The sequence below is a fragment of the Amia ocellicauda genome, chromosome 7 (assembly GCF_036373705.1).
Source record: "Amia ocellicauda isolate fAmiCal2 chromosome 7, fAmiCal2.hap1, whole genome shotgun sequence".
Classification (NCBI taxonomy): domain Eukaryota; kingdom Metazoa; phylum Chordata; class Actinopteri; order Amiiformes; family Amiidae; genus Amia; species Amia ocellicauda.
The window spans coordinates 33,641,109-33,664,644 of NC_089856.1; the positions used below are offsets into that span (position 1 = coordinate 33,641,109).

General features: G+C 39.4%; 1 protein-coding gene across 4 annotated transcripts in view; it reads right to left on the bottom strand.

The window, feature by feature from the left end:
• Positions 1-23,536, bottom strand: part of LOC136753307 (SPRY domain-containing SOCS box protein 4) — a 95,164-nt gene that overhangs the window by 31,360 nt on the left and 40,268 nt on the right. Inside the window, exons 1-2 of one of the 4 annotated variants that reach the window (XM_066709294.1) lie at positions 11,526-11,725; positions 3,318-4,203 (exon numbers count right to left, since the gene is read on the bottom strand). In XM_066709294.1, coding sequence (XP_066565391.1) covers positions 3,318-4,011 — 694 coding nt within the window. In that variant the 5' untranslated portion in view covers positions 4,012-4,203; positions 11,526-11,725. The other 3 variants (XM_066709296.1, XM_066709293.1, XM_066709295.1) reach the window with 3 other exon arrangements.

Genomic DNA, 23,536 nt, shown 5'->3' on the forward strand with positions numbered 1-23,536 from the left:
GATAGCCAATGAAGTAGAATAATGCTAACCCAGGAGAAAGGGCTGATTTAACTCCATTAATACATGAAAAACACTGAGGTCATTTAACAACATTGTTGTATTTATATAAACTGCACGTTGTGTTGTCAGAGCAGCTTTGATTTTTTTTGTGGTGTCCGTACAAAAGTTTTTTTTTGTTTTTTTTTAATGTGTCCACCCAGTGGGTGAGAGAGAGACAAACAGACGCACAACTGAGACAGAAACTTACAAAAGCTTCTTTGTAAGTGTGTTAATGAGCCTAGGCAGACACTTCAGCAGACATGGCATTGATGAATGTCCTAGTCTAACACTTAAGCTTTAACCTACTGACCTACATAATATATTTACACATGACTTGCAATTTGGCCAAGGTAAAGGGTCAGAACACAGATTTCTCTTTTTCAGACTGAAGGATGGGAAAGAATTTAAACGCAGCCTGTTAATAAGAGGCACAACCATTGAACCCCACTCCCCCAATGTTTCCTCAAACATTTTGTGACATTATATATAGAGCACTGGTACCATACATATTTAAAAAGTGATTAATAGGTTAAATCACAAGCTTGAGGAGTTTCTGCAATTAAAAAGCCAATTAGCTAATGCAATCAACAAAAGTAGAAGTCAAACTCCAGCCTAGCAGGGGCATAGACTGCGTTATCAAAAGCAAAATTAAAAGTCTGTTTTCTTCAGTTAGTGAAAAGATAATTATGGATGCAATATTCTGTGTATAAGGGTCACACTCCATTAAACCACCCAACCAAGATTTTATCATTCACTTTGACAGCCACTTAATTATAATAGTTTAACTTCACAGCTTGTTATCAAGACACCAAAGAAAGCAAAGCTATTGCACTATTTCCCAACATGCTCTTCATTTCTGCAAGGTTTTAACCAGACTATTTTAATAGAACTTTGTTAAAATGACACCCTTCTCTATCATTTCATAACAGCATAGTTATTAGGCCTAATTTCACACCCATCTCAGGAATTTGAAAAGCATCAGAGCATTTTGATGTCCCAGATGCTTTGCCTTATAGTGAAAGCTTAGGAAATATTCCAGATTCTGACATTCTTGGCACAGGACTGTGAACATTTTGTTCATTTCCATCCACAGTTGTCCAATGTTTTGTCTTGTTTAACACGTTAAGGAGAAGGAAAGGGAAAAAAGCACAGCCAAATTACTCTTCAGTTTCCCATCCACTTCTAATGTTTATGCACTTTGATTAGACAGTTTAAAAATCAATTAAATAAAGCAAGGTCAAAAAAACTAACACCACCCTGTCTCTTGAATATAAAACAAGTATGTAATACACAGAATATGCAATGCCTCCCACCATCTAAACTTCTTTGTTCCAGTTTACTCCCAAGTGACTGTATGATGCGTTGTGCTGCACCACACAATTTATGGTTCTCGGGATTCATTTTGCGAGGGTGGGTCTGGACATACGTTGCCAAGTTTCTAATCTGGGAACACAGTAGGAACAGACATTCCACCCTGTCTGTATCCTCGCCATACAAGCTTGGCTGTGAAGGTGCAATGCATCAGAAGGTACTTAAAACTTAATCATGCTGGATATATAAAGCTGTATTTTTGATGATGTTGTAGTCTCAGTTTTGTTTTTTCCATTTTGTTTAGAAACAAACAAAAAGACGAAGCCCACATTCTTCTTACTCTACTCTAGCTCCAATAATGTATTTTCAAATAACTAGACTTTTTATAATCTTATATCCACTTAATTGAAGCAGCGTGAGACTTAAGCGCCATTCTGACATATTGACAGAACCAGTTTCAGTTTGAGGTAATGCATCTGCAGAATGTGCCAGACAAACATGGGCTTTGGAAAGCATGCTGATACATCCAGTATTCGAGATTTTAAGTTCAAGAACATAACATTTTGTTGCCCTTTCCAGAAGGTAGCAAAAATGACTTTCTACTCTATTTATATTTGATCAAAAAAAACCAGAAGGATTTGACAAGTTAGCATTGTCAGTGAGATGCAATCTGTAAAATGTAAAACAAACCTTTTAGTCACCAGATTAGTGCATATATGTGTCAGTTTAATAAGTAAGCCACAAGGAGAGACACTTTCAACAACCACAACAACAACAACAACAACAACAACAATAATCTATTCTATAGAAATGGGAACTAGATTTCAAAATAAAGCTGCAAAGGCTCTAATTGAAAATCAAATTACAAGTATATACTTAACTGGATATTTACCTTTCCTTATACAATCTTTCCAAGTGTATGTATACTTATCTGTCTTAAGCAAAGTTCATAGACTAATGATGGAAAAAAAATAGAAAAGCTGCCTCAATTTACTAGTACATTACATATGTAATATTAAAAACATATTAAAAAGTTTAAAGCAGTGGTTTTCAAACCGGTCCTGGAGTACCCCCTGCCCTGCTGGTTTTTGTTCCAACTGAGGTTTAATTTGCTAAATTGAATCCTTAATTGACCTGACAAAGCAAAATACCATTCAATTAAGTAATTAAGACCTAGGTTGGAACACAAACCAGCAGGGCAGGGGTATTCCAGGACTGGTTTGAAAACCCCTGGTTTAAAGGATGATCCTCTCACAGTTGCCTATATGGTACTATCCTCCTCTCTCCTATAGCTGTAGAAGTGCCTTTGGTATTACGTATGGGTCTCTACCATGAGATACGCATCGTTGCCCTCAGCAGAACACACTGTGAAGGTAGACTATTGCCTTTTGTGCCATTTCTAATCATTTGAGAAGCACCATTCAGATCTGTTTTTTGGAAGAATTTTTTAAATCACTTGAATGCTTTATTTGCAACAGCAACAAAAAATATAATGGAAAACTGATATACTACTACTAATAATAATACGACTACTACTACCAATTAGAATAATAATATTCTTCCAAATATTCGCAAAGCACTTTTTTTTTTTTTTTATCAAGAAACCCCCCCCCCCAAAAAAAGAACTGTGTAACAAAAAAAGTGGAATGTTCACTACAGCTATGTTTAATCATAACCACATGCATCACACAAAATAGAAAGAAACTGCTACGTCAATCAAAATTTTAATAATAGTCAACTGGCATTCTGGATTGACATTCTGTCGTCGGTTATGCCCTTTCTTTTAACCAAGCTTACTGGTAGAACAGGGTTATTATAGGCCTGTCACACATCCTGGAAACAAAAAACAATTATGCTCTAGTATTAAAATGCTAAAGGGAAGGAACCTATTAACACATATGTGAAACAAGAAATAAGAAATACACAGGTTCCCCCAACCCCATAACAAAGAAAAAAGAGCAACTTACGATCAAGTCCGTTGACGTATCTCATCGTGATCTCACAGTGCCCCCACACCGCACTCACTACAGGATGGAGTTTTTTCCCTTTGAGTCCCCTGAAGGCCACTCCCAGGTACTGCCCATCCACTATAAAGCTCAGAGTCCCCTCGTCCATGTCTAGCACTACCAACAAAGAATCTGGCAGCACGAAAGACTCGTCTGGTTCCAAAAACACAGGGTACGTAACTCCTGGTTGGTTCTTGCTGTTGTGGTACAGTTTGTTGCGTCCCAGGTCCCAACCCCACGACTCGCAATTGCTGCCCACCAGGGAGGTGTACCCCACCGAGTGAAGTGGGGCCTCTGAGGTCGCCACCCCCACCACCGCGTGCGTCCCCCTCTGCCTGGTGGGCCAGTGGATCTGCCACACATGCAGGCCTCTGGTGTAGCCCACCCGGCCCCTGATGCAGTCTGTACTCTGGGCCACGGGGTGCCTGTGGAAGGTTAGTTTATCGTCCTCCTTGACAAAAATGTTGAGCGAGCGATCTTCATTGTTCCAGGCGTGTTTGAGCTGGACCTCCAGGGTGGCGGAGGGCATGTCCAGCAACATGTCGAGGCGGGCAGGCTTGCAAAAGTCAGGACCCCGCAGCTCCCGTTTCACCGGCCGGTACGCAGGCTCCCGCACATCCACAGACTTTATACTCCCTGAGATTTTCTGGCCCATCGCTTGACCGCAGTTCCAGCTGAGGACTGGGGAAGGGAGGGAAGGGGAGGGGGAGGGGGTGTTTTATGGGGTCTTATTTGCTGCTTTGCCCGCTGTTACCTCATGAAAGCAGGTCACAAACAGCCAAACAAACTGGCTATTACTTCAGCTCCACAGATCAGGATACTCTCCACCTTCAAAGAATCCACACTCCTAGAAAAGACAGAAACAGCGTTATTGTAAAAAGAAAAAAAAAAAAGGGCAAACATCTATATATGTAGGTATCTCTATATTGATTTATGGAGTTGCTTTGTTTCTTCTTTGAAAAGCAGAGCAAATATTTCATATTAAAAACATTGGGCTTTGTGCATCTTGTTGTTCTATCCACTGAATGAGAGAAAGCGCATGCATGTCAAACAATAAACTGACTCCACACTGTAGACAAATACTTCCTCTGACTCATTATAGGATGCAGACATTCCTCCACCTTCTCAATTTCCACCCATCCTCCACAAGTGCAGTCGGCGCTCGGTCACTTTAAAGACAGAGTATGCCACACATTCCAGGACCAGTGAAGCAGCATTTTAGCACAGTAAAAAGGAAACTACACAGTCAGAAATGCTCTTCAAACATAGAACGCCATCGCCGACCAAATCCTTGTCGTGTGTCTGTGCGTTTTAATACAGAACATAAATGAAGAACATCTTGCAGTTTACATTCTTTTGCAGCTTAAAGCAAATCATGGATACATCGGGATACAACGGATGTATCTTGTGATATCATTACTACAGTCTGGTATTATTCCGTAGTAAGATGAACACAGTCCTATTGTTGAAGAAGTGTTCAGTAGTTTTTAATAATACAGATCTGACATTCCTCCAGCTTTGGAAATATGGCCGCTTCTCCTACTTATTACATCATGGATGTTTGGAAAGTGTTTCTTAAGTATGTCTAAAGGAAGTCTGCCAGACTGCTGCTGGGTTTGGGGCCATGCATGAGCTTGATCAAAATCATTTAAGGTTATCATTTCCCTCAGTAGTCGGCTGAGGTGCATCCATTACAGGAAAGCAGTATGCTGATGTGCTGGCCGGCACCACACCGCCAAGACAACCTCTGCGACTTTGAGCTCGGTTTACTGAATGTCTTGTCTCATCACCACCATGTCAATACAGTCTGAATCATATGCTTACACAAGATCATTTTGATTTTTCTATTCACTGTAAAGGCAAACCAAAATAAAAACATCTGGTGACTTTATGTCTTCCGTCAAAGTCATTCAAATGTAATACATAATGCACATAATCCTATTTCTAATGTATGCAGAACTATCAAATGACAAACACAGCAACCAGCAAGGAATCGACCAGTTTTGTGCTGCCATGTGCAAAACTTGTGCAATCTTCTCTCCTACCATCCTATATCTCTTAATCTCATTCCTCTTTGATCAGTGCCTTGCAGCAATCATTTTCATGCAAAGGAAATGTACAGCAACTTTGTTTGCAACCGTTGACATTTCTTTACAATGTTTTTTTTTTTATTATTAATATTATCGTTATTGAGAGCAATCATGTAGAAAAACAACAAGCAAAGCAAATCAAACATTACCCTTCTGGCAATTCACAACAGTGAAAACTATCCTAACCTTACTTCACTTACTATAAAATCACTGCTTTCAGTGGCATTTTTTTTCATTTATTGTTTACATCTTAAAAAAATAATAGCATCTAACCCATGTCATTTATTGTTTTACAAAGAGCTATCACTGTACTCTAGTAATGTAGTATTCCATGAATCACTACTGTCGTCTTCCCATAATCAACAACTCTACCAGTAACTGACGTATATTTTTTTCACTTGAGCTAAACAGCTGTCTCCAACGAGGTCAGAAAATCACTCAACGGGTGCCAAGCCTTACAGACCGGAAGAACGCCCAGACAGATTCCATCCCTCTGTCAGTATTACACAGAAACTGAGCTTTTTTCCCTCCCTCCCCCCAGCTCAAACATGCTTGTTTTGTGTTATTGTTTCCATGAAAAGACTTGGTTCTGAAAGAATCAAAGTACAAACATTTCTAATGCTCGTTGCCAAAGATATTAACAAAGTAACAGGACACATGTGGAGTAAAAATCCATTTAGATTTAGACATTTTGTGGCAGTAACATATAGCATCTTATTTTATGTACCTGCTGCTGTGGTAGGTCATTCTATTTATATGGATTGGAAAATATCAGGTTTCAGAGCAGAGGAAAGAGCTTTGCAATCTCCAGGTATTGACTGATTAAACTGCGTCTCAGTGGTTCAGCAAGGGAGACTCGGTAATTAGAAACATCCCCAATATGCATTTCCCTTCTCCATTATCAGACAAAGGGTTGTTTTGTTGTTGTTTTTTTAGGAGAGGAGAGCCTCACACCTCACCAAACCTTTTCTTGATGCTCAGTCAAGCTTGTATAAACCCCATCATTCCCTTGGGAGGACAGTTGTTTCCCAAGTAGCAAAATACATTTGTCTGTAGCAGCAGATGTTAGATGAAAAGTACAATTTTAAGTGATCCTAGCCATTATAATTATTTATGCTAGTCAGGATGTATGTATGTGCATGTATTGCAAGTATTTAATACACCTCCGAAGAAATGAAGGTACAAACCATCTGGGTATTTCAGACCTGCTGCATCAAAGCACAATTTACAATTTTATTATTCTAATCGTATAAAGCTATAGTGAAAATTAAGTGCAGCATGTCTTCCTCAGGTGTGATGAAGAAAAACTGAGATTTTTTAATGTTTTGTACTCATACCCGTGAAACAGAAAATATAACAGCCCTAGTATAGCACCATCACAGGCATGTAAGAAAACGGCACTGACGGGAAAAGGCTTAGATTTCCCAAACTGTGACAGGATCACTAAGGGCACCAGAAGCAAAATAAGCTCATCAATCCCAAATGTGTTTATGGTATAAACCCCACCTGTGCTTTAACAATTACCGAGTCCGCCATATACCCCTATATTACATGAATGGAATTCACAATTTGATTCTCCGTCATTTTCTATTCCTCTAAGTCTGATTAAATAATACAACACACACAGACACACACACACACACAAACTAAATTCACGCAGAACAATGAGTCAACATTTACCTTCACATTCAATATTAATAAATGTCACATGGGGAATCAGGATGCATCACTGACACAGCATGAAAATTAGTTCACATTAGTTAAAATTATTGTCACCACACTGACATATCCCTCTGGACTCACACATACAGAGCTGCCTCTTAGGGGTTATTCAAAGGAAAATACTATGAACTAACACACACACAGAGACACTCACACATTTCGATGTTTTCTTTCTCACCCTCTCCATTCTGAAACCTGTTCAAAATATGCCTAATCAAAACAATTGTTTCCACATAAAAGGAAAGAAAAAAGGCATAAATAATAAAAGCACACATTTCAACACATTATGTTCTTTCACACTTTAACTGGCACTGCATGGACAAGTCCTCCTCTGGTTACACTCTCCCAGGGTTGAATCAAACAGGAATGACAACATTATTTGACTTCTGATAATAATAATAGAAACATATCTGTGCCCCACCTACTCTTTATTAGATAAACACATTATTGTATAGTTCTTCTGTGACTATAATACTATAATGTTCCTAATTATTTTGGAGTTAAGAGTGGCTAATATTCTCCTTTACACATATGCATTTATTCAAAGGGATAGGTAAAAAACAACAACTTTGTAACAATGGTGCTTATTTGTTCTCGAGTGGGTATGGAAATAACACGTCCACCATCAGTAGTTAATTTCGCCTGGTCTTTTCAGCAGCACAGACCTCACCGTGACAAACAAATGGTTATTCTGAATTGCCCTTTCTTAATGAATGACCATAATAAAGGGCTGAAGAGGGTGTCGGCATTTATTGTTTAGCAGGCATTTTAAAAAAGGTAACTGGGGGGCTTTTGTTTCTAATGAATTTCTATCCAACTACAATGGTATGTGAATTTACATTAAGGATATATTAGGGCCTACCACACACTGAGTGCCTGACTCCTAATTAATCACAATGCCTTTCAGCTTTTCAGCTCTTGTTTCAGAGTATCCTGTGCTTTGTCTAAGTGTTAATATCACAACAAGAACAAGAATATACATTTTAAAATAGGTTCAAAATGTTAAAATATGCAGGTTATGGTATATAAAAGCATTGTTTTTACATATAAATGACAGAGAGATGGATGTGACCATGCAGTTATGCAAACTGGTGAATTGGCGAGAGATTAACCAATGTTGGGAATTTCAGACATGTCTTCCACTGCCTGCTTTCCAAGTTGAAAGGTAAAAGGATCTTCCAACATCTGCACTATTGAGTTTCTGATTAAATCACATGTTGCTAAAAGCATTTTGTGCTTTTAAGCTCTATTATGTTTACAGGAAATGTTTACTGGAGAAAAAAAATCCAGCAATGGTAAATCCAGTTCACCATGTTGAGAGTCATAACTGTTTAAGTTAAAAAAAAAAAAAAACTATGATATTACATAAACAGTTATTGATGATTTGCACTTGGGTCTCTACAAATAAAAGTAGCACAATGGAGAACAGCAGCATTAATTATAGTAACAGTAATACTGCAACCCCTCAATGGTGTTTTGCAGCAAAGTGTACAGTTAACTGGAACTGAAGCAAAGTGTTGCATGCTACTCCATTTCTCCTGGCAAAAATAACCTTCAGCACACACCCAGGCTTCTGTAAACATTAGGCTTTTGGCATCAGCACTATTATTGCAATTGCTTTTCCCCCATTATTAGAGCAAAAAGGGAAAAAACACTATTGTGGAGCTGTGCTTAGATTTACTTCATTTTTAACACTTTACAAAAATAACGAGCTGTTCAGCCACTATTCCTGTGGATTTGAGGTTATTATTAGTGATCATACTCATTTGTTACAAGTCTATAGAACATGCTTTAAAATAGCATCTGTATTCCTGTGAAATTCAGTCAGATATCCTGTGAATTTGTTCCCTTAATTTTAAAGTGTTGCCAGCCCATTTATGAAAACAAAGAGATGGACTTTCTGTTTATTACGATCAATTCTCACTTGCTTGAATCTGTCTTGACCTTGTTTGACTTCTGTTGCTGGGCGAGTTAATCCCCTCCTTGTTTACCCATTTCTAAAGGCACTGTTTGTTAGAGCATTACCTCACTAGTTCACTGCGGTTTACTACCATCTGCTATGTGCTTTAGACTGCTACACACATTTCCACAAACATTGTGCCTTCTACATCAAAGCCATCATGATACACTGTTACCTTTAAAGGCAAATTAGTATAATAAGCATGCTTCCCAAAACCTATGTATACTGTCTGTTGGTTATGGTGTTGTTTATCCTTCTAAATTCTCCCACAACCATTATTTACATAAAAGTGGTTATAGTCATTACAATCTTTCAATTAACCTTGGCATATGGGCTATTACCTTTGTAGGTAAAGAAGTTATTTTTATACACATATTCTCTATGTTTCACTCAATGCTATAGTATCACATCAGCTTTGATACATGTTACAATACTCTGTAAATACATTTATAAAAAGTAATGTATTTATAAAACCGCAAGCTTCACATATGCTTTGATACAGCTTTCATACGACACACCACTGACAGTAAGAGTTAAACACTAAAGTAAGGGTCAGTTATGTTTAAGATTAATAAAAGTTCTGGTCAGTCTGCAATTGTTAATATCTATCTAGCCTACACACACACCTTTAGTAATAATATGATATATATATATATATATATCCTATTATTACTAAAGAAGCTCAGAGGCATCATAAATATAAAGGGACTCATGAAAGAAATTGCTCAATTAATTACTAATTGTATGTGTCTGAACTGGTCTTTCATGGGATTATTATACTCAAATATGAAGGTAGGTGATATTAGTATTGTTTGTTTGCTTGTTGTGAAACAGTTACAACATACTTTCTAAAATCACACCCTTACAAATGATTCAACAACAAAAATCTTTACAGATAAGAATATACTTGCTCAAATATGGTAGTGTAAACAGACTGCTTAGGGCTTTATCAGAGCAATAAACAATACAGTGACAATCGCTTTAGTACAGTATATCAATATTAGAGACATTCGCAGTCATATTTTTAGAAACTGATAAATCTTTAAAAGTCATAAAACATTTGAATCCTTCAAATCAATACATCTATGCACCACAATCCCCTTAAATGTAACAATTGAATAGAGTTCACGTATATGCTGATGTTGAAAGGCAACCACCTTGAAACACATTTTAAATGTCCATTCATGTGTAAAATTCTCCTGCCATTGTTCATTGACTGCCCCACCGCCCAGTGCTCAGGTACTCGAGGGTCTTGTAATCTCCTACCGTGCAACATAGTCTGAGTTACCACATCTGAGTCTCGTCCACCAAAGGACACAGAGCTCTGTAGATTCTCATAAACAAAATCATTTCCAGCTGAAGAAAGCACGATTTCATATCCCGGAACAAAAAAAGTCTGCCTTGCATGGTACCATCTGGTAGCGACAAAAGACTGGAGCTTCAAAACAGCTTTACACGGTCAAGCACAGCAGCCAAACCAAAACTATACAATTGGTAGCATTTATAAATGAAAATCTCTTCAAACTGTGCTTAAAGATTGACTGGAATTGCTAGTTAAGGTGAATCTAAGGCACATGCATCTAAAATGAGAAGATATAAGCGTTTTGTGCATTTCTTTTCAGTAAGCACAGCCAAACTCTGAACCAAGTGGTCTGTGGATGTGCACTGCAGAGAATCTCCCCAACACAACCAATTCAAAAACTATAAGGCTATGTGCTTGGAAGAAAACGATTGAAAAAACAAGCACTGCTAACGTGAGATTCAGTTTAACCATAGCACACAGAAATTATGAAATGAGAAAAAAGGTCTTACCATTAAAACTCACATCAAGTTTTTCCCAGCATTAAGTAGAAAAAGAATAAAAGTAACACCCAGGCAAAAGTAGCAAGAGGAGGAGGGGAGAAAAAATAAATAAAAAAAAAACTAAAAAACTTTTCTCAACGGTATCCTTGGATGGCAGCCCTGGCCACAGTGTGCTATGAGTGTTTTCCACACGTTTAAAACTTCCAAACACAGAGTGCGCCCGACCTTGTCCTCAGTACCATTCGGTGTTTAAAACCAAAAGTCAAAAACTGTAAAACCTTTCTTTTTTATTTTTACAGAGCAGGAAGTAGTCCTCTTAGCAAGTTAAAGTCCAGAAGCTGTGAGAAAAAACACATCTGTGCGGCACAGTCGTCCCCTTGAACAGACAAGGCACAAACACAAACACACTCCTCCGGTTCGCTCTGTGGGACACAAGCTGCTTCTGGCTGTAAGCTGGCAGACTCTCTCAGCACAGCTAGGGAACTATTCAGCAAATTACTCTCAGATAATTACCTCATCCCCAGCTAGGTATTAGAAAAAAGGAAAAAAAAAAGATAGGGGGAATAAAAATGAAGCAAAAACCTAATAATGTACCTTGAGGATTCCCCCTTAGACTGCTGGCTTTTGCTGTGTTGTTTCGAAGGAGCTGAATTAGTTGGTTTCTTCTGTCTCCCTAGCCAGGCAGCTCCAGTTTGAGAAGCTGGCGAGTAGAGCGAGAGCACTTCCCCATGATGAAAGCTGATCCTGCTGATCTCATCACTGAGGGCTAGTAATGCAGTGGCCAGGGAATTAGGAACAGATGGTGACGCCCCTTCCCCCCCACATCAGTCCTGCTCACACACACAGGCCAGCCGCCCAGCAGACTACAAAAAGATAATGTATCTCTCTCTCTCTCTCTCTCCACGGTGTCTCCATGCACACGGTCTGTCTTTCCTGACAAGCTCTCTTTTCTGCCACACTGAACAAGTACAAAAAACACCTATTTCTTCGCTTTTCTCTCCTCTCACCAGAAGCGCTCCTCGCTGGCTCTCCACACACACTGCTTTCTTGTGTAAGTTGCCCTCATGTTTGCCATTTTTGCTCTAAACAGTTTGACCACAGGTCTGGTCAAGTGTTATTCCAAGAATGGTTGAGTATTCGTAGCTCTCTAAATCAATTGATTACGTGAAGCTGGAATAAGCATCCAAGCAGCTGGGTGGAAAAAAAGAAAAAGAAAACAAAATAACAGATTGACATCAAACGTCTTTAGCCTAGTAGGGCAAATTTACTGTTGGTCTTCAGTTTAACCTCAGGATTATTGTTTTTGGAATCCTTTCATCTGGGTGCAATATTTGGAGCATTGGTTTCTGAAGGATTAGAACACGCTTATCTGGCAAAATTACATATTAGCATCCCAGTAGGGCCAGAATCACCATTCCTCCCCAGTTCAGCAATATACATAAGCACACACCTTTGCAGTACAGTCAGTTTTGTAAATTTAATTTTGTTTCTTTCACCTTTAGTGTAGTCAACCTGAAATGTGAGTCTTTAAAATGTGTTAATTTAGACGTACATATATGGAGAATAAAATAATCTGCTGCTGCAATTTTAAATGCAATCCTGCCACATATAACACACATTTCGAAGTCAGAATTTGTGACATTTTATGACGAGACATATTATGTAATTCAATGTAACTAGTGTGCAATAAAGAATGATACATCAGGTTCAGGGGATAAAAGGAATAAAGGCCTCCCAGGATTGCTCATAAAGAGAAAAAAACAGAAAACCCTAAAATCCATTCAGTCTGTTAATTACATTTCGTATGATCACCACAAGCCTGCAGTCATTGCATAACCTTTTATTAAAACAGGGATGAGTGTAAACTGCCTTTTTAAGGTTTACACTTTGCATTAAACTGCATGGGACACGGGTCCTGTAATTTGCAGGACAAAGACTTTCCAAATAATAGAGCCCAATCGGGAGGAAGCCATCTGCGGCTCGCACCACAATGGCAGATTGGCGAGGGCAAGGGAGAGCCCCCTTTAGGCTATACATGTGTGTCACACAAAGGCGGCCTATTGTTTCAGCTTTAAAGGCAGCCACGAGCATCTGATTAGCGGGGCAAGGAAGAGCAGGAAGGGGGCTCAGCTGGCAGACGTCAGGGTGACCCAGGACAGATGGCAAACAAAAGTGGGTGGACACGGAGTACGCATCAGCCCTCTTGCAGAGCGCACACAAAGATGGCAGCGCAGCCATCACAACTTTGAAATGTATACTTTCATCACTTTCTGCCAACAAGAGAGGCATATGGTGGGAAACCCATGGGGGGAGAGAGCAGGGGAGAGTGGCGATCCCAATACTGAATGAAGTTTAAAAAAAAAATGTTATAAAATAGCACCTTTTAAGAATCTCTGCAACCTCCAAGGACAAGAGTGTGAGTGTTATGCAATGGCCAACTGCTCTGAACAGATACACCAATGTGAATTACTAAAAGGAAGGCATGCAATTGCACTGTGCTGGCACTAACCGAAAGAAAGGTATAATGATAAATGAATATTAGTTTTTTTGGTGGTTGTTGGAGTTACCATGGCCTACGTAACTTGATTGACTCCCCATTTCCTTTAATCATTTAATTCTAGCACTAACTAAACCCCATACTTCTGTATTATTTATTTCCCCTTCTTAAATGTTTCTATATATATGTAAAATATATTCTACTTAGTGTATGCATTTGCTTTAATTAAATTATGCTTAAAATCAATCCAAAAGCAAACCTCAATATGGTGATGTAGCTGCAGTATTTTTGGTATTCAAACTGTATCACAACGCTGGGTCACGTCAAGAATTATGACTTATCGTTTATGGGCAATTTTGCTTTTAACAAAGGATCAATAGTTTCATATGGAAAGCTTGTTTGCTCCAGTGCTTTATAGCTTGATTTTTTTTGTTTTTTTTCCTTTATTGAAAGACACCACGGAAGTCAATGTTTAGCACTGAGAGAGAAAGAAAAAGTCTGCTGTGACAGTCGCCTGCTGTGACAAGGCAGCAGTCAATCAGGCAGTGATGATAGTGATGAACATACAGTATATTCACTTTCTGAGGGGAATCAGAGTAACTATGGGGAAACAATAGCAGCATAAAATGTAATAAGTGGAAACATAATAAGGGCAAGAAATTGCTATATTTATCAGAGCCTTAAAAAGAGACCCCATCATAATCTGTGCAGTAAACTATCATCCCATCTGGGTTACTAATCATTTGTTTTGTCACACCGAGTTTTAAAATACTTTTTGAATTCACAGAATAAATAAAAAATAGGAGCGATTTGCACAAATACATTGAATTCAAACCTGGCTTGTTTGTTTAACCATTTTTGTAGGTCTTATAGTTGTGTCAAAATAATCTAGTTAGCATCAATCATAGATTCATTTCTTTTCAAGGGTTGTTTTAAAATTTGGAAGTTGTGCTGCAGAAGATAAGGTCAATACGAAGCTATTTGTAGTAAAGATTTTCCACTCAATACTCTATCATCGGGACGTCTCTTTTAGGCAATGCCAGACTGACCCAGGAAAGGAGAAAAGTACTCCACTGAGCTCTGATCCAAAGAGCACACCATCACACGCTGAACTAAAATGGCATTCGGGTATTTATTTCTTCCTCAAAGGTCAGAGCTTTCAAACAATTTCCTGGGTAAAACAAAGTTCCGCTTTTACAAGTAGCTCTTGAAAATTCCACACAATTCAAATGTACGCATCTAAAAGTAAAAGTAAAGATCCATAAGAACAATCATAGCTTTCTTCATTAAACCTAATTTATGTTGCACTGCTGATTTATTACTTCACACTTCTTCTCAATCAAGACTCCATCTTTCATAGGGGTCAACCGCCTAGTTGACTAAATCTGTTCCTGTGAAAGCAACTTCTTTGCCAGACACTCCCTGAGGCCTGGACATTGTAACACATTTGAGTAGTCAACTCAGGTGAAATGTTAATTTCAACATAAAACAATCCATACCACAAAAGGGCTTGGCTCACAGATACTCATGGTCCCATGACTTGAAGAATTTTATCTAATGAAGTAATTGGTCTAATCATTTAAACAAAATTACAGTATCCGCTATTGTTACTTTTGTTAACAATACCGCATATACTATCTGTAAATCTGAGTGATGATGAACATTTCAAATTAATTCTATTTGGCAGCTCTCTTTATTTTAGATGGCAAATCTCCCTGAATACAATCTGTGTTCTGTGTGTTTCGAATGTCACAATGTTACTGTAGAGAACAGAAATACCATCCTTAACCATCGAAATTATACATCTGGAGCACACACAGAAAACGAGCTTTGATGAGATCAGACAGTTGCCAGGCAAGTTTTTGGATAGGAGGGGAAAAAATCCAGACATCCTTCAGTCAGCACTCGTGTATCCAGACTCTTCATAACTAGGAAGGCCAACTCACACATGTTGACTTTGACTTTGAACAAAGAGTTGTAATACCTCAACCTCATATGTTTTTGGGTTATAATACAGGCCAATGGCAGTAATCACAACATTATACATGTGAGCTAACTCACTAGGCTAAATTGAGAGCCATTTCTGACACCAGGAACTGCGGATGAGTCCGAGTGATTCATTTCAAGGGGTCAGAGGTCACTATCTAATGTGATAAATGACCCATCCTCTAAACAGCACAGCAGCTTCACTTCCAGTTACAGCTAAGACCCCATTCACACTTATTAGGCCAGCCCTGGGCTGCCTCAAATTTAGTCCGGCTTTTTTTCTGACCCGGTTCACAGTTGAGCTTATAGGAGGCCTAAGTGCGTTCACATATGCAGCTGAAAAGGAGGCCTAAAGGAAATACATGCCGGGAATTAAACAAATCTGCTCAAACAAACCAGTTACGCATGACATTAGGTCTGCTTACAGGTGTATGCGCTGTATTTATAATCACAACATATTAATATTGATATGTATATGCTATATACATCTATATACATATATATCGGTTCTATATTTTCATTGAAAGTAATCTTAGCCCTTTGCACCCGAAGCTTTCTAATATAATTTAAACAAAAAAATTGCTGGTTCAATGGGGAATCAAATTAATATATTTCCCTTTTCAAATGTCTATCTTCGGTTTTGCAAGTCTAAAAGTGTTGTTATACAATTCACCCGAAAGCGAAGCATATTTAGTAGGACATCTACATTAAATCCCAAGAAATCATATGCATTAGTTATCAATAGCCTACTGAGATTCATAATCTGAAAATGTGTATTACATACACAAACACACACACACACACACACACACACACACACACACACAGTACATATATTACAGTAATAGTACTTCAGTGTCTGTCTCTTCTGTGCTGTCTGCTGCAGGTCGATGTGTCCCATGCAATCCAAGCTGCTGCTCAGTATTTCTTCTGAGTTCCTCAGAAAAACGTGCAGCCTTTTCTCTGGACTCCACTGCATTTGTTGTAATTTTTAAAGTATGAAATTTGCATTTTCATTTTCCTTTTAACTTGGTCGGGCAAGTGATTGATACCCATCAAAAGAAGCCTTCAGTGATCGCTTCTATAGTTATATCCTCAGACAGCAGCACTCGTACACTTCCTTCAGTTTGTTTTTTAACTTTATCTTCCATCCACATTGTAAACAGTGCTTTAATTTCTGCATCGTCCAAGTTACCGACAAAGCCAGCATTTTTAATTGTACTGCTCAGCTCAATATAATTGTAGCTGGTATCATTTTGAAATGCATTGATTTGAATGGAAACCTGCTTCAGTTAAATTTATATCATTTTACTGCAAAATTCGGATACGTGAAAACAGTTAAATGGTCCCGGTCACAATTTAACAATGCATTTTACACCTGCAAATTGCATACTGTTAAATTTCAGACTTCAATCATACTTAGTAGAAGAAAAAAAAACAATAGCAAGTTTACCAGCTACACACACTTTTATTTTAAGTGATCGAGAGGTTTGAACTATTTACATCATTTTAACTCATTACTTAGCCTATACTTACAGTGAGGGGAAAAAAGTATTTGATCCCCTGCTGATTTTGTACGTTTGCCCACTGACAAAGAAATGATCAGTCTATAATTTTAATGGTAGGTGTATTTTAACAGTGAGAGACAGAATAACAACAAAAAAATCCAGAAAAACGCATTTCAAAAAAGTTATACATTGATTTGCATGTTAATGAAGGAAATAAGTATTTGACTCCTTCAACTTAGTACTTGGTGGCAAAACCCTTGTTGGCAATCACAGAGGTCAGACGTTTCTTGTAGTTGGCCACCAGGTTTGCACACATCTCAGGAGGGATTTTGTCCCACTCCTCTTTGCAGATCCTCTCCAAGTCATTAAGGTTTCGAGGCTGACGTTTGGCAACTCGAACCTTCAGCTCCCTCCACAGACTTTCTATGGGCTTAAGGTCTGGAGACTGGCTAGGCCACTCCAGGACCTTAATGTGCTTCTTCTTGAGCCACTCCTTTGTTGCCTTGGCTGTGTGTTTTGGGTCATTGTCATGCTGGAATACCCATCCACGACCCATTTTCAATGCCCTGGCTGAGGGAAGGAGGTTCTCACCCAAGAGTTAATGGTACATGGCCCCGTCCATCGTCCCTTTGATGCGGTGCAGTTGTCCTGTCCCCTTAGCAGAAAAACACCCCCAAAGCATAATGTTTCCACCTCCATGTTTGACGGTGGGGATGGTGTTCTTGGGGTCATTGCTCCTCCTCCAAACACGGCGAGTTGAGTTGATGCCAAAGAGCTCGATTTTGGTCTCATCTTTCACCCAGTTCTACTCTGAATCATTCAGATGTTCATTGGCAAACTTCAGACGGGCCTGTACATGGGCCTTCACAGCGCAGTGTGTTACCAATTGTTTTCTTGGTGACTATGGTCCCAGCTGCCTTGAGATCATTAACAAGATCCTCCCGTGTAGTTCTGGGCTGATTCCTCACTGTTCTCATGATCATTGAAACTCCACGCGGTGAGATCTTGCATGGAGCCCCAGACCGAGGGAGACTGACAGTGTTTCTTCCATTTGCGAATAATCGCACCAACTGTTGTCACCTTCTCACCAAGCTGCTTGGCGATGGTCTTGTAGCCCTTTCCAGCCTTGTGTAGGTCTATAATCTTGTCCCTGACATCCTTGGACAGCTCTTTGGTCTTGGCCATGGTGGAGAGTTTGGAATTTGATTGATTACTTCTGTGGACAGGTGTCTTTTGTACAGGTAACGAGCTGAGATTAGGAGCACTCCCTTTAAGAGAGTGCTCCTAATCTCAGCTCATTACCTGTATAAAAGACACCTGGGAGCCAGAAATCTTGCTGATTGATAGGGGATCAAATACTTATTTCCCTCATTAACATGCAAATCAATTTATAACTTTTTTGAAATGCGTTTTTCTGGATTTTTTTGTTGTTATTCTGTCTCTCACTGTTAAAATACACCTACCATTAAAATGATAGACTGATCATTTCTTTGTCAGTGGGCAAATGTACAAAATCAGCACGGGATCAAATACTTTTTTCCCCTCACTGTATATACACTCACCTAAAGGATTATTAGGAACACCATACTAATACTGTGTTTGACCCCCTTTCGCCTTCAGAACTGCCTTAATTCTACGTGGCATTGATTCAACAAGGTGCTGAAAGCATTCTTTAGAAATGTTGGCCCATATTGATAGGATAGCATCTTGCAGTTGATGGAGATTTGTGGGATGCACATCCAGGGCACGAAGCTCCCGTTCCACCACATCCCAAAGATGCTCTATTGGGTTGAGATCTGGTGACTGTGGGGGCCAGTTTAGTACAGTGAACTCATTGTCATGTTCAAGAAACCAATTTGAAATGATTCGACCTTTGTGACATGGTGCATTATCCTGCTGGAAGTAGCCATCAGAGGATGGGTACATGGTGGTCATAAAGGGATGGACATGGTCAGAAACAATGCTCAGGTAGGCTGTGGCATTTAAACGATGCCCAATTGGCACTAAGGGGCCTAAAGTGTGCCAAGAAAACATCCCCCACACCATTACACCACCACCACCAGCCTGCACAGTGGTAACAAGGCATGATGGATCCATGTTCTCATTCTGTTTATGCCAAATTCTGACTCTACCATCTGAATGTCTCAACAGAAATCGAGACTCATCAGACCAGGCAACATTTTTCCAGTCTTCAACTGTCCAATTTTGGTGAGCTTGTGCAAATTGTAGCCTCTTTTTCCTATTTGTAGTGGAGATGAGTGGTACCCGGTGGGGTCTTCTGCTGTTGTAGCCCATCCGCCTCAAGGTTGTACGTGTTGTGACTTCACAAATGCTTTGCTGCATACCTCGGTTGTAACGAGTGCTTATTTCAGTCAAAGTTGCTCTTCTATCAGCTTGAATCAGTCGGCCCATTCTCCTCTGACCTCTAGCATCAACAAGGCATTTTCGCCCACAGGACTGCCGCATACTGGATGTTTTTCCCTTTTCACACCATTCTTTGTAAACCCTAGAAATGGTTGTGCGTGAAAATCCCAGTAACTGAGCAGATTGTGAAATACTCAGACCGGCCCGTCTGGCACCAACAACCATGCCACGCTCAAAATTGCTTAAATCACCTTTCTTTTCCATTCAGACATTCAGTTTGGAGTTCAGGAGATTGTCTTGACCAGGACCACACCCCTAAATGCATTGAAGCAACTGCCATGTGATTGGTTGGTTAGATAATTGCATTAATGAGAAATTGAACAGGTGTTCCTAATAATCCTTTAGGTGAGTGTATATATATATATAAAGATGTGAGCTAGTGAAATGTATCAGTACATTTAAGGCTATAGATCGAAAATACTGTTCGTCTTGTGACGTCATGTAAGCTTTCTTGGTGGCTGTGTTTATTCTGCATTGGCGAGAAGCGGCGTCTCCTCCGACTCAGACATGCAAGTCTCTGGGGGTGTGGCTTGAGTTGCGTCCACCTGGCCCAGGGCACGGCGCATTCATATTCACATTTAGGTCGCATTTCGGCCTCCTCAAAAGATTTAGCCCCGGTCAAAAAGCTGGACTAGTTTTCACCTGTCCCAGGGCCGCCTTAAAACTATGACCCCATTCAAATATGAGTTAAGGCGGTCCTGGGCCGGCCTATATCTCATATGTGAACGGGGTCTAACATACTAGAAGTGTGGGCAAAGAAAAAGAAAAAGGAAATGCCTTCAAAAAGTAATTTCACCTAAGCTCAGAAATTATAATTAATAACAAAATGGTTTAAAACCTTAAAAGTGGTCTTATAGGCACACAGAATATTTTGGTAATACTTCACTCTCATCACCAGGAAATCCCACAGCTCATGAAGAGGTATTCTAATGGCATAATTAAAGAAACATGAATGAATTGGTTTGCATTCATTATGTTCCATGAGCACAGGCTGTTATTTAAGATGTAGCTTTATCACCACACAGAGCCAGGCACTGCTGTTACATTAGAGAACTCCATAACCACATTGGAAAGAAAGACACAAACAGAGATGAACCTAATAGATAGCAAAGACCAATTAGGGACAGTTTAGCAACATTCATAATAATAATCATAAATTAATATCAAACAATGTTCCTACTGAGGCGTCTCATCTTTTGTAGACGACTACAATATGCAGGTAATCTCATTTCATAAGCTGCCATTTTGTTCTGAAAAGAGTAAGCTATTAGGATAATGACACCCACTAAATCTGTTTACCCAACGGCTCCTGAACAAAGGAAGAGACAGATGTCCGCTATAATGGAACTTCAAATGTATGCCTCCATTGGTGGCCACAAAAGTGCTTCTGGTCACAACAGAAGTGCACCAACGACACCCCTGGACCTGGGAGAAAATATACACAATAACACATACCTGTCATCACACTGCAAAATCAAGATGGATAGAGAAAAGCTTTGATCCATGTACTACATTCCACAATCCTTGATATTGCAAATAGGTGTGGATGGACAAAAAGCATTTACATTAACACCACCATGAAATTGATGTATTTCAGCTGTGTTTTATGATCCCCACACAACATGGGCAAATCAAGTACTTTTTGGATTATCATTAAGGTTTGGTATAAAAAATAACTACATTTGGAGGGGGTTTTAGCTGAGCTAGTATGAAAAGTTTTTCTTCTTGGAAGCAAGAAGTTCTGCAGGGATTCTAGAAGATGCTGGCAAAATCCTTAATCTTACAAAAAGCTACCTTACAGGAAAAAAAATGATTTGAGGACAGAAAAAAACACACATCCAAATTCCAGAACAGAACTCACCAAAACATCTCTGAAAAGGGTCAAACCTACACACATTGAGTGCATCTTCATGGGCACCAAGAAGAAAATGATCAAAAGATAAAACAGATGCTACAACTTAACCAAGAGCTTTAAGGCCAAAAAAGTCAGACAACATGAGAGTAACTCTGAGAACGAAGGAAGGAAAAAGGAAGCCGTCAAGCAGAAGAAGGAAAAAAAAAAAGTAGATGAAGATTAGTCTCAGACAGTATGTTTGTCAAAGAGAATGGAGCTTGCTTATAAAATATAGGATAAAGGCAAATAGACAGGCAACGCAACAGTGCCAGAGACATGGCTCCCATTTCAGAAGCAGGCTGGAAACGTCTCAGCAGCTAGACTCTGAAATATTTAGTGACACCCAATCTCCAGTTACCTGGACGGCATGTCCGAGCCTCTACTCAGATTCCAGCTGCTATACTTGGGAGGGTTGGGCAACTATAGATGTAGGTAATAAGCAGAATCAATACATGGATTTAACCTAAGACACTAAATAGCTAAATTTGTTGATCAATGATCTCTTGATTTTGAGAAGAGTTCCTTTTGATTCCAGAAGCTGCAATGACCTGCAACCACCCACCTAGAATTGTTCAAGAGGGAAAATGATCGAGTCCCCTTCAGATGTTTTGAAGCTTAAGAGGTTGAATTGGTCACTGAGTGATCTACGATATCAGTTGGTAGGGAAGCACAGTTGGAAAACCAACTTCAGTCTTAAGCACCATCATTCACTGGAGACTCTACTGGGACGGGCCAATATAGCTTTATTTTCTAAAGCAAATTGTCCTGGTGAGCACCATCTCAAAAGAACTTTATCAAGATTTCTATTGTAATGAGTGCAGAGTAAATAAAGAATGCCAAACGCACAAACAAAATACATTTTTCACTGCAAGAAATTCCACTGCAGATTACACCTTCAATAAGAAGATTGTATGAATCCATGTTGCACTATGAATCAAGGCTTTGCAGTTTGCAACCCAATTGTATTCAGAAGATGAACAATAAACATTTAATAGAGGTCCATTTAAAATCACAAGGTATTTACTTGGGCTTTTTGTCACTGTGGCTTAAAAGCACACGCTGGCAAAACCAAGACAAAAAGCTGCTCCACACAAGGGAATGGGAGTTTCAGAAAGGGTACGTTTTAGTGTAATCAGTGCTTCTTCAATATTTTAAAATGCAATAACCTTGTTGTGAGGCTGCCTACTCACAGTCTGTGCCCGTTTGCTGGAATGCTTTAGAAAATAACTCTGTTTCCCTTCAGAGAGAGCCTTTCAGGGCCCGCTCTCAGAAATTCATTCAGAGACAGGAAAAGGGAATAATAGGTAAGGCATTGAGAATCACTTGCACAGCTCTCCTTACCAAGGCTCCCTCTCAATGCCCTTATACTTTCCTTCAGTCCTTAAACTGAATCTTAATCCTGCACTCTGTATGACATTGTTTGAATCTGGCAAGGTTTTCATATTGAGCAGTGAGTTTCATATAATTTGAAGTGAAACAGCTATACAGTTTCATGGCAACCTGGCTGTGTTAAGACGTGAGAGAGAGAGAGTGTGTGCATGTGTGTGTGCGCGTGTGTGCATGTGTGTGTGCGCGTGTGTGCGCGCGTGTGTGTGTTGAGCTCTTCACTACCAATGTAATCCTATACAGGTAGACAAGGGGGCACTGCATCAGCTTGTAATATTGTTGGCAGGGTTCCCATGCAAAAAGTGTCCCAGTGTTTTACTTCTTCAAGCAATTTCACACAGGGAAGGTTCTGCTGAACTGAAGCCTCTATAGGGAGTTTGTGTATAACACCTGCATTTCAGACACAGCGAAGCTACTTAGCACTTCAGCTGTGTGAAAGGAGAGTAGAGGTCAAGTTTGTGACATCAGCATACAAGGGCCCATATTTGTACAGAATGAGTCTCTCCAATTGGATTAGAAACATTGTATTAGTTCTTTCAAATCAACTCCTAAAGATGTGGAACGTAACCCATCACAAGCAGACGCTGACCATGGCGACCTGAGTGTGGATTCATGGGAATCAATGGCTGTCAATGGCTAACAATTTCCCCTTTAGACTAGCGAATACTGTCAGACTTGAGTAAACAAACACATGAACCATGTTCTCATAGCAATAACTCACATGTGTATTGCGGACTAACACCACTCAAAAAACCTTATCAAACAAACTAGTTTTTCTTTACAGCCTCTATTATAAATATCACAGATATCACATTTCAATAGTAACAATATGAATAATCCAGCTCTATTGCCAATGAACTTCTGTTTGCCCATGGAACAATAGCTACAATCCTTAAATAATTATTAGTTC